The 12631-nt window shown below is 37.0% G+C and overlaps 1 protein-coding gene across 1 annotated transcript in view; it reads right to left on the bottom strand.

Moving 5' to 3' along the window:
- Positions 1–12631, bottom strand: part of GABRG2 (gamma-aminobutyric acid (GABA) A receptor, gamma 2) — a gene marked incomplete at its 5' end in the record, with an annotated part of 42046 nt that overhangs the window by 1584 nt on the left and 27831 nt on the right. The window contains 3 exons of the mRNA XM_009076536.1: positions 783–806; positions 2509–2714; positions 4196–4348. Of these exons, the coding sequence (XP_009074784.1) occupies positions 783–806; positions 2509–2714; positions 4196–4348 (383 nt within the window). The remainder of the gene's footprint in view (positions 1–782; positions 807–2508; positions 2715–4195; positions 4349–12631) is intronic.

Genomic DNA, 12631 nt, shown 5'->3' with positions numbered 1-12631 from the left:
TTATTAGGGTAAAATGGCAATTCCATTCTCTAAGTATGTACATTTCTTGGATTTTACTTTATGTGGGTTTATTTTTTCCCCCCTTTTTTTTTTGTTTGTTTTTTTGTTTGTTTTGTTGTTTTTTTTTTGTTTTTGTTTTAAATAAAATCTCTGCATTTCTAATGGAGATAAGGTTTAGAAGTGGAACACAGCTAGGTATATTTGCTAGTTTGCTAAGAATGTGTTGATCCAGTGACAGCATTGAAAATCTATATGCAGCTTAAACCCTTTCAAAACTCTGACTTTTTTTTGCATAAGGAACAGCATTTAAGTAATCGATGATGACATTGAGTTTTGTTCAGGTCAACATCAGAACAGATTTGGTTTTATAATTTGGAGTGAAATCACAAAGGTTCAAATGTCAGGGTCAGAGCTGAGTTCTAAAAGGGTGTATTGCAGGTATTTAGGGCAGCTGATGCTATTGGATCCCATGGCAAATTGAGAAAGAGAGAAGCAGAAATGTTTTAACACTAAACTGTTTTAATTCATGTGATCCAATAATGTTGGTCCTCTTGAACTTAAGTAAGTTCAGAACCACAGTGAATCAGTGTTTGGGCTGCTGAATCAACTCTACAAATGCTTTAGAAATATGTAACCATTCTACTTAATTAGGGAGTACCTTGAGTAGAATGCTTAGATGTCTCATTACTAAAAACCCCAACAAAACACCACTCTCATATAAGCTCTAATAGTTAAATTCAGCAGTCGCATGCAGTGAATTTCCATTCCAAAAAACATTATACCTTGAAGGAAAACATCCGAAGAAGCTTTCATTTTGTAGACAGAAAAGAGAATCAGAGGGTTTTGTTTTAAATTAAAGAAAGAAAGAGACAAAAATAATGTAAATTAAAAATATGTTTCTAAATATAGTAAGTCAAAAAGAACTAAATTTATCGAAAGTTTGGGATAACAGCAATTGAAACCAGTATCTGTAACATAAACTCCCACATTTTTGAGTTGTCACTGTCTTGTAGCTAAGTCTGCGCCAAAGACATAAGGTATCAAACTCCATTTAGATGGTTGCATGTCCTGAGGGGATTCCAGTCTTTTATGCTGAACTGTTTTGAAAGAGACCAGTCACAGTTTATAGAAACACTCTCTAGAAAGAATTCTTTTTACCTGCAAGTTGTCCCCTGAATGCTCTACTTTTTAAGTCTTTTAGACTCTGTGATTAGGATCCAGGCAAACATTTACAGTTCTGTTTCTTCCCAGAGGCTCAAGATAAGAAATGTAAAGAACAAGTAATCTGTTCCCTATATGGATGTTTTAAAGCAGACAACTAAACCTGAGGTATTTACTTGTTGCTAGTTTACCTAATTGGGTAAGACACACACCCCCTTTTGTTTCTTCCTAAGAAAGCCCAGGGCACATCACTTTATCATTTTATTTCATTTTAGTACAGTTTACTTCTCAGCAGCTTTTAAAGTTGAAATTATAGGAATAAAGTGTAGTAAAATGTTCTTTAATTGCTAGTTTTTCTATATCCTTTTTGTGCTGTTATGTTATAACCAAGAAAGAATATCTTCAAATGTCCTTGAATATTTTAGCGCAGCAAATCCAAATGACTTTATTCTTTGCTAGATGCCTGAAATGGATTTGAAAATAGTCTCTATTAATGTAAAACACTTGTTCTTCACATTTTTCATAGGATAATTTTTTTTGATAGACTACTAGGCTACTTATCCCTCTAGGATTTTACACTAATTCTTTTCGAGATTCTAGACAACAAACTTGTCAGCTTGGTTGCAAAAGGCAAAGAGAAATCTGTCCTGAACAAAATAAGCAACTATTTTTTTCCCCATCTGGGCAAAAGCCCAATATCCCTACTGAGGGTATTTCCAGGACAATTTTATTGTTGCTATCCTCTACATTTTTTTTTTTTTTAGTATTGGGTAGCATGCATCCATAAGTATCCTTATAAACTACTAGCTAAAGCACTTTCTAAGGGAGAGAAGTAGATAAAGGAGGTAAGAAATAGAGGAAAAAGAAGGAAACAATGGAAAGGAAACAGATGCTTAAGGGGAAATTAGAAAAAGCACATACTGTAGTCTGAATATAAAAGTTTAACTGTAGTCCTGATAATAAGAAAGAGAGTCATGTCAATAACACAGGCATATATTAATGGCATAGAATATTGCTACTGCTAAGACAGAAACTTAGAGCTTTTCCATAAAGGTCACAGCAAGATCTCTGTCTATAGCATAAATAATGGGTTTGGTGATAGTATGATTTGCAGAACACTTCGATTTAAAGGATCTTTATTTTAAGAAATTAGTTTCTCTGGCATCCAGACAACTGTAATATATGAGCTTTTCATTCTCAAGGTGAATGTTTGCGTTCCACTTATTACAAAGGAAAGTATATATGTAATAGCAAAGTATGAAAAAAGTACAATTATAGAGAAGGATTTAAATGCTCTCTCAGAAAAACTAATTTAATTTTAGGCCTTGCTGGTAAAAAGATACATACTGGGTTTTTCTTCTTTTTGTCTTTATCCTTGCTTGGCTTTCTGTTGCTGACAAAGTAATGCAAAGTTCCATATTCCACCAGTGCAGAGAAAACAAAAATAAAGCAGACTGACACAAAAAGATCCATTGCTGTCACATAGGAGACCTTGGGAAGAGATTTACGAGCGATTGTACTTAGGGTGGTCATTGTCAGGACAGTTGTAATCCCTAGTAGATAGATAGAAAACAACAGAAATATTATTATTTCAAGCAGCAAACTAATTTTGCCAGTTATCTCTCTCTGACTGGTTGTGAAGTACGCCTGGAGTTCAAATGTAGAACAAATATATTAAACAGCACATCCCAGCAGTGAAATGTGGATCCAGTGAGAGCTTAGAGGATTAACACGGCTATGAGGCATTTTTGCATGGTCACTGCCAGTGCTGCTCTGTAGAATACTTTGGTTAGATGGATTCTGATACTAAGAAATTTAATTTAAGTTTTTGGTATTGTAGTTTACTTCTAGGGAGCCTTTATTTTTATTGAAATATTAAAGTTTAGGGTTTATGTGCTCAAACCCTTAAAGAGAGCTAGAAGGAGTCTATAACTAAGAAGTACTGTGACATGTCTCACCATCTCTTCCCCTTTCAGAACATTATTCCCTGTACAATGATGTGAAGAGCATTAAAAATACATCAGAACAGTTAAAATTCATCACATTTTATATGGCAAATTTCATACCTCTGGTTTTACCTTCTTAGTGGTACAAATAGACTAGTTCCCAGAAGAGGGACAAGTCATTTTGTGTATCTGAGTAACATTTAAAATAACAGCTGAATGCCTTTATTAATTTTCTACTTCTTTCAAGCGGATTTTATAATCCCTTTTTAGAGAGGCTGTGAAAAAGAGAATGAAATGCTTAAAACTTTCTGTCATGAGAGCCACTCGTCCTCTAGTCTCATGTTTCTTTCAGGGGAGTCTGGAATGAAAATGTTGTCCCTCATTTTGCACTCCAGTGCTCTGTGCTGTAGTAGATTTAGCAAGAAGTAGAAAATATGTGTGTTTCTCTACTTGAATGTTTCTACTTTGCTGTTTCTTACAGCTACAGCTGTTTTGCACAAGCAAGATTAATTTGGTCTTAGTTTATTTGTGGAGCAGTTGCTAAATGTGTAGAAAATTCTGATTAATTGCATGTCACATTTTCATGTATAGGATTTTAGATACCACCAAATTCAGCTGGTTTTTTTGGCCTGAAGTCTACATTTGATTGCTGGTCCCTAAAATAGAAGTCAAAAGCCACATTCTCCCCTTTTTACCCCTAAGGCACACAACTAGCCAGAAAGGTGGAGTCCTTCTTGGTAGTTATTGTGTTTGTATTGCAAATCACCAGGATATGGAAACTAATGCATCCTTAGCTCTAATCCAGCAATGTTCCCCATCCTCTTGATGTTTATAAAAAATACTGCTGTAATCAGAAAAAATGCAAAAACTTTTATTGTTGGCAATGTACAATACTCAGACTCTGACCCAGTAAAAAGGAGGAGATACAAATATGGATTAGTCTGTGTTATTCCTTGGAATTTACTACATCCCTCTAAATGAGGAAAGTCCATGTGAAATTGCCTCTTGTATTTAAAAACTGGTGATCTGCAGATGTACCATTTAAACATCATAATGCTTGAATAAAGGCAGGATAAAAAACAACTCACCCAGTGATGTTCTGGCTGGAACTGCATCCTTATTAATCCAGAAAGAGACCCAGGACAAGACAACGATAAGTGTGCAGGGAATGTAGGTCTGAATAGTGAAATAACCCATTCTCCTGCTCAGGTTAAAGAAGACAGACATGACTACATAGTCTCCTGTAAAACAAAAGCACAAGAAGATAGAATAATATGTTAAAAATGCAACATTTTATGTAATTAGGGTTTTCCTATTCCATGTCACTGTGTGTATATACATGTGTGCGTACATTAAAGTGATTCACCAGATCTACTGATGACAAATACCTGCATACATCTTCAAAACTGGTCTAGCTCAAGAACTGATGGATTTTCCACACTGTGAAAGTAAACATTCTTGCAGGTTCACTTAGGTAACTTGGTGATTTCAAGGATAAAATCTCCCTTCTACCCAAGACAAACCTATAACCTGCAACTGCCTGGTGTAGTCCTCTTGCAGCAGCTGAGTGTGTGGTGGTGGTCCAGCAATCCTCCAGTCACTGTGCTGCCCCTCTTAATGTGCTCCCAGCTCTGTTCTCAAATGTTGCATGCTTTCAGATTCACTTCCTAAATTATTCATGTTCTCAACTATTCTTCGGGGCAAGGCTGTGTCAATAATTAATTCTTTATTTTCCTGCAGATCTTGTGTTGTATTATCTCCTCTAAAATGAATTGAACCCACATTTCCTAAGTGTCCCCAAAAGCCAGACTATAAATTACTCCTGTGTACATAACACATCGTTCCCATTCAGTAGTTTGTGATTCTTTTTTCAGGTTCTTTTCCCCTCTCAAACTATTAACTAAATTCCATCTGGATTCAGGGATACAGCAAAGCTTCAGTTTTTGATGTATTTTTTTCTAAACTTAAAAAAAAGAAAATCCCCTAGTTCTCATCTTTCCTTCAGATTACAGCACTCCTGGGAAATCTTGATTGCAAAGGAACTACAGAACCTCAGGCTACAAAGACTTCATTGCAATTCAGTGCAATGCAGCCCAGAGAAGTCTCAAACGGAAACAGGATATGATTTGCAAATTCAGAGTGAGAGAGTTTTCCAGCATTATCAAAGAGACTCTGTGGCTAATGTGTATTCTGCTTAGATCAGTACCTTTAGTTAACACTGAGTTCCCTCTTTTCAGGCATAATTAAAATTTTAATTTCCCCCACAATAATCCCTTTGAACCTGACCACAGAAGAAACTTCAGAGATCATTTTTCAGCTGGTGCTTCTTTGTTATGTTATTTTTTTTTTCAATCTGAATGTCCACATTCCAGGGATTAACAGGTTTTAATTTAATTATGTTATAATTAAACCAAAACCATAAAACCCCACACAGTTTATATGTGCAGTTTACAAGGAGATATGGCTGAATATGGACGACCAAGTTAAGTAACTCCAGTTTGATTATCCCCTTAATTCACAGATATGTGTATGTCCTTCATATATCAAAAAAATCCTTAGAACCAAAAAAACCACCACTCATCAGCAGTACTGTAAAACTGAAGCCATAAAATTACAGTATGACTCATTCTTGATCTCTCTGTATCATGTATTAACTTCCTGAGAAGTGATTATTTTTTCAATTTTGGAATTACCTATTCCTTCACCTTCATATATGCTATTAATAGCATTGGTATTTCAATTGTTTTTCTGTTCTATTATGGCAGAGATCTCTTTAAACAGTAGCTGTATTACTTCCATGCAAACCTTTTTAAGGAGAAGGCTGTGACCTGGCTCACTGTTATTATATAACTTTAATGGGACAAAAAATTACCAGAAGTAGGTGAAGTACAAACCCAAACACAGATGAGAACATAAAAGGGTAAAAAAAAATAGCTCAAATTTGTTCTAAAAGTTTAACAAGTGATGTAATTGTTGCAGATTTTGTTCAACCCTTACAAATGTTATTGTACCTTCCTTTATGCAAAGACTTTCTTTTCAAATTGCTGTATGTGTAAAAACATCCAAACCACTCCAGAATGATATTCATAGGAAACTCTGTATCAGCTCCTGATATTTATAGACAAAGTCCCCAGCGCTTTTCTGGCAGACCTTATTTCTCATGCATTGTAGAATTGGAAATGTTTCACTGAAAGCTCAAGGAAATAAGAGACCATATGTATTTTATATGAGCTTTAAGGTTTCTACTAATGGAGAAGTTAAATCAGGGGAAGTAAAAACTTCAGTGTCAACTATAACTTGCCAGGCAGTGTAGAGTTGACCAGTCTGAAGAGTCATTCAAGGATGCATAAATTTCTCTAAATTACATTTTGCTTTCTAATCTGAAAGCTGCTGATGCTGCTGGCCCTGTTTGGTTATAGAGCATTTCGGACATTCTTATTAAAAAAAGGAATGATGTTAATACCACAGAGAGGTGTTTTGTTTATATCTTACCTTGCTTTGTTGGGATTTTGGGAAGTGGGATGTACTGATCATTTTTTTCAAGGTAAGAGTGAGAATAACAAACAGGAGTTGCCAAGACAAGGCAAGCCAATAATTCTGCAATGCACTGAATGTCTCTTCTAGCACTGAAGTAATACGATCAATTGTAGATAACTGTTCTGGTTTTGACTGGGACAGAGTGCATTTTTTTTTTAGTAGCTGTTTCAGGGCTGTGTTTTGGGTTTAGCACGAGCATAATGTCGATAACACACTGATGTTTGTCATTGCTAAGTAGTGCTTACCCCAAGTCAAGGGCTTTTCAGTGTCTCATGCTCTGCTGGTGAGGAGCTGCACAAGCTGGGAAGGCACATAGCCAGGACATCTGACCCAACTGTCAAAAGGATATTCCAAACCATAGAACTTCCTGCCCAGTATGCAAACTGGGGGGAGCTGGCTGGGAGCCACTGACCACTGCCTGGGGACAGGCTGGGCATCAGCCAGTGGGTGGGGAGCAATTCCATTGTGCATCACTTGTTTCTCTTGGGTTCTGTTGCTCCTTCTCCAGTTGTTACAATTATTAATATTATTAACATATTTATGATAATAATATTTTGTTTCAATGATTAAATGGTTCTTATCTCAACCCATGAGGTTTACCTTTTCTTTCTGATTCCCCTCCCCAGTGGGAAGGGATGGTAGGTGGGGAGTGAGGGAACAGCTGTGTGGTACTCAATTGCCAGCCAGGGGAAAACTGTGACAATGATGTGCTAAGGAAAAGGGGACTAAGTGGTGAGATGCTCCAGAGAAGTATCTTGCTGGAATTGCCTAGTTTATGTATGTGATGCTGGAATGATATAACAGCAGATCTTCTGAGATTCTGAATAAGAAAAGAACTCTGAGTGTACAAAATAATGCAAGATCCAAGATGTGCAATTTAGGACCTGGTATGAGTTGTCATAACACATACATCCAAAATGTAAAATGCATAAGTTCTCTGTGGAACATGGACTTGACAGTATTTTGCTTAAATCACACCTTTCCTGATGGAATCTTGCCCCAGCCTTTTTTTTTATCCACATTTGGTTTATTTTCTGACTCTATTCATGGACTTCTCAGCTCTTCAGCTGAGACCATCCTAAATTCTCTCTGTTATTTTCAGATTATCTCAGTGCCCCAGGTGATTTTTCACTCCTGGTGTGATGCCTGCATGAAGCTGTCAAACCAAGACATTATTTTAGTAAAAAATGGCCAGACTTGATCCTTAGCACAGTGTCATTCATTAGTCCTCACTTGGCAAATTTTCATGGACTTCTCAGCTCTTCAGCTGAGACCATCCTAAATTCTCTCTGTTATTTTCAGATTATCTCAGTGCCCCAGGTGATTTTTCACTCCTGGTGTGATGCCTGCATGAAGCTGTCAAACCAAGACATTATTTTAGTAAAAAATGGCCAGACTTGATCCTTAGCACAGTGTCATTCATTAGTCCTCACTTGGCAAATTGATAATCTTTTCAACTTCATCCTTTCCCTGAGCTCCAGCTCTTGTTTATCCAATATTGTCTACTGCAGCAAGAAAGCTTCTCAGACTGTCAGATTGCTTTTGGAGGACTAATATACTTTTAGATTTTTCTAGAAATGAATGATAATGCAACCTGGCAGTATCTGTGTAAGACAACATACTTAAGTACTTAATATTTGGCACCCTAATTAGAAGATTTTGGATTACTTAGCCTTTCACCAGAGACCTTACAGTCTTCCTGCCCGTTCTAAGGCATATATAACATATGTCTAGAAAATAACACCTAGATAATTTTCAATTTTTAAAGAAATACGGAATTTCCCTGGAAAAAATAATCTTATTACACAGAAGAGCATAATAACTCATCTTTAATGTATTTAGACCTTCTCTCTCTCTCTCTGTATATACGTATTTCTCCTGTTCCTCCATATTCACCTGTGTTTGTATATATATAGAGAGAGATATATAGATAGATAGTCTTCCTCATCTGAAGAGAGAATAACAAGTTAATCAGTTTCTTCAGTGACATAAATTTAAACCAGAATGCAATCCCTCAGGAAAATGCTATCCAGGTCATGTTCATCCCCATGTATACTCATATCATATTTTCTACTGAGTGCATTTTCCTGCCAGTTGTGTTTGGAAGATCATGAGATGCAGGGCAGAGTTCTGACTTGAGACACAGCATCTTCACGACCCCACTCTGGATGGGAAGTTGAGTATTTCTCTTGGTGGCAATAATCCCTGCTGCACACAAAGAAAGTGTGTGGGCCTTAAGTCACTTCTAGGGTGATACTTGACAATGCCATTGCTGCACCAGTGACCAGTGACCATGACCTTAGTAACTCCTTATAAAATGTTTTATTTCTAGCAGACTTAGTCCATCCTAATTTGCACAGGCTCAAAGCAATCTATGTGAACTTTGGAAATTAAGTTTCTCCTACTATAGTCTTGCGTGAAATAGTGATTTGAATACCAGGATTCAGGCTCTGTTAGACAGTAGGGGAAGTGAATTCCTGATTTGAGGAACCACCTGTGCTTAGTCCTGGCCTAAGTCCCAGAGGTTCAATAGAAGGAATTAGTTGTGCCAGGAAGCATAGCCAGGGGGAATGTACACTGTGCTTAACTGATTTAATCAGCACAGTGGGTGTAATCCTTCATTGCTTCCTGGTTGTGGAATCATTTATACCTGTGCAAAGTGAGTGGGAAATTATACCCATTAGTGCTCTCTTTATGCATGTTTAAGTGACTGTGCAAAGTGTAAGGAACTGGGGAAACAAGCCTCTAATTTGTACTCAGAAGTGATTTGGAAGCTAGTGCAAATGCAAGAGAGAAGAACAGCTTTATAACATCACAGGAAATTGGTGTCTTAATTATAGTTCAGGCAGCAACACTTACAGCTGAGATTGTCTCACACTTATGAGATTCTGCATTCTGTTGTTTAAAATACTGTTGGATTTAAATTATTAAAAGAACTGCAGAAGAGATAAAAAAAGCCCATATGTTGTCCACTTGGTCAAATTATTTGTATGTGTCACTTCATTCTCTTAGACAGTTTGGAAGTAGGGAAAATTCAGCATTTTATTTCTGTTAAACTATATGGGGCTTGGAACAGGGCAAGTCATTTAGATGAAGGGCCTGTTTATGGGCTGGCATTTCTGTGAAAATCTTTAGTGGCTTTGGAAAACAACCAGTGTATGTATAGCTATATCCATATCCATAAGGTTTCTGAGAGTTTCTAAGAAGACTTTATTTCTATCTCTGTTTCTTATAAAGCTATACACCACTCTGCATGGCACAGCAAAACCAGATGAATGGGAGAGGTGGCTCTCTTCTTCTCAACCTGTACTTGTTCCATTATGTACTCCACTACCTAAAATGCTCCAGAATTTCTCTGTATGCTGATAGTTTACAGCACATGAGCTCATCACCTCATGCTGACTCCATGGTGTCAGAAGTTTCATTGTGGAGCTTTCCTCCCTGAGGAACTGCATGTGTTCTGTCCCACAGTCTGAACAGGATTTTGTATGAACCTCAATGTCTATTTTAGTAATTCTGATATGTTTCTAATTTAATGTTTTTTATGCCTAAAATGTAGGAGAAAATAAATTATATAGGAGAACATTGATGATGAATCAATAACTGGCAGAAAAATGCTACCAAGTATTATTTTACCTTTTTAAAACTTGAAGTTTTTCTCTACTAAATAGGTTTGTGAAGCTGCCAAAAAAAATGTCAGCGAGGAGAAGAGCAATGCATGAGCCAAAGTCTCCCAAAATTTCAAGCCATTGTTTGTTATTTAAGGACAGATCAAATGCCTAATAACTCAGATTAATGTAGGTCACTGCTTATTGGTAACTAATAGGCACAATTTTGTTAGTGCAGCAAATAGCAGCCACATGGCTCATACAGACCCAGAGATGCACCAGCTGTCCAGATTCCCAATGGGCTTTTATCTCTTAATTTTACACAGAAACCATAAAGACAAGAGCAAGAACTTTTAAAAATATTTGTTCAAAGAGCCATATTATAGATAGAAATGGAACCTTTTCTCAAAATCAACTAATATAAACAAGTGTATAAATAAATAACATGTTTATATGTGGAAACCCCTATCCAGTTCATTTTTCTGGATGGAGTATACATAGGGAAAACAGGAAATAAAAAAACTCATGCCACAGGAGGGCACTGTCACCTCAGACTAGAAATGAGAAACGCTTGCAAGTCTGCCAGTGGAAAACTGAATCTGAAAAACTTCTAATTATTCTCCCCATTGAGTGTTTATGCAAACACTGAAATGGCACAACTGCCTCGTGTGACTCTGTTATTAGAGGAGAACTAAACCAACTCTTGTATGATAGAAATAATATCACCAAAGTAACATCACCTTTGTGCTACAAGTAATGAGTACAAACTGCATAAATTGTTAATGAAGAACAACTGTGGCAGGAGAATTTATCTTCTTTTCCTCATAAATAGCTAATAGATACATCCTTGTTCTCTCTGTCTCTTACTGTTAACATGGCCAACAGTCTCATTTTCTGTTAGGCAGAGATCATGGATAGTACTGTTGGTTTATTTTAAAAGAAGGAATGGGTAGATAGCAGTGTAGTGGAAAAGATGTGTTTTCTTGGGTTTAGTCATCGTACATGGAAATACCATTAAAACAGCAGCATATTATTTCTATAAACATCTCCTTTAAGCTAGGAGCTTCTAATTCTCTGTAGCCCTTAACACACTACTGGATTAGTACAGACTATAAAACTAATAGTAAATGGGACCCAAAGGATTCTAAATGCATCCTTCTTCAGAAAAGAGTCAGGCCTGATGTCATTTTTATACAACTGTTCTGTAATAATAACTAAGAGCAGGTTGGTAATCTTGTGGGGCATTGCCTGTAAACCAGCTGATTTCCTTCTCATCATGTGCTCTCCTCCTCCTCCTCCTCCTCCTCCTGGGCAACTCGAGGGCAGCAAGGTTTACCCAAAAGCTGCTGCAAGTGCAGAAAGAAAATGAAAAAAAATCCCAACAAAAAAAAACCCAAACCGGCTAGAATATGGACAAAGCCTTTTCTCTTTCATGTCAAATCAGGTGATAGTACCAGAGCTCTGGTGTGCGCTCTGCTCAGCAGCGGCTGGATGCAATTACTGCCCCCAGGGGAGGCAGGAGAAGGGGAGAATGGGAGACTGGAGCCAATGCTCTCTCTTTCAAATTAAGCCAGTGTCAGACTGTGGATTGCATTGTGTAGTGCAGCTCCAATCTAGGGTGAAAAATCATGTAAATAGTTTAAGATTGGTGTATTTGTCCTGGTGCATCTTCATTTGACTTTTGTCCCCATCTCTTTTCTTGCCTTCACAGAGTCTATATTTGGAATTCTGCTGGCATTTACTGTCTTAGTGAGGGTACTGAGTCAGCCTGTAAATGCTGTTCAGTGACACGTCTTGCACTGTTACGGTGGCATGAGGAAAATATAATATTTGTTCTAAACACACAATTTTCTATGAGGATTCAGTTTTAACCTATTCAAAATATTATCTTATATAAAACCTCAAGTGACTTATTTTATGGGTTTTTTCTTCTTCCATCAGATCAGAAAGTTCTTAAGTCCATCAAGTTCAGTCCTAATGTACTTCTAAAATTGGTCATTTAGCACATGCAGAGATGATGTTCACTCTCCCAGTGCAACATGTTTTTACATATATCACAGGAAAATTATTTTGGCTGAAGTATTTCGTCACTAGGCACATGAGAGAATTTTCATAAAGACAGCACAGAAATTTGATCCCAGTCCTGATCATAAGCTGATAGGTATGAGATTTGTTGGTTCCCACAGCCAGAAATGAAAAGTCTGGGGAAAAGGCAAAACCAGAAAGAACTCTGTTCCCCAGATATCTGACCATGAGACCTCCTTATCTCGTTCTTCACCAAATGCCATTTTTGTTGTTTCAGTCCTTCAGTTTTTTGTTCTTTCATTCACTGATTTTTAGATCACACAAGGGCCTAGGAGTTGAAAAAAATTAATAATT

This window comes from Acanthisitta chloris, unplaced genomic scaffold, assembly GCF_000695815.1.
Source record: "Acanthisitta chloris isolate BGI_N310 unplaced genomic scaffold, ASM69581v1 scaffold5476, whole genome shotgun sequence".
Classification (NCBI taxonomy): Eukaryota; Metazoa; Chordata; class Aves; order Passeriformes; family Acanthisittidae; genus Acanthisitta; species Acanthisitta chloris.
This window is presented reverse-complemented; position numbering and strand designations above follow the sequence as displayed.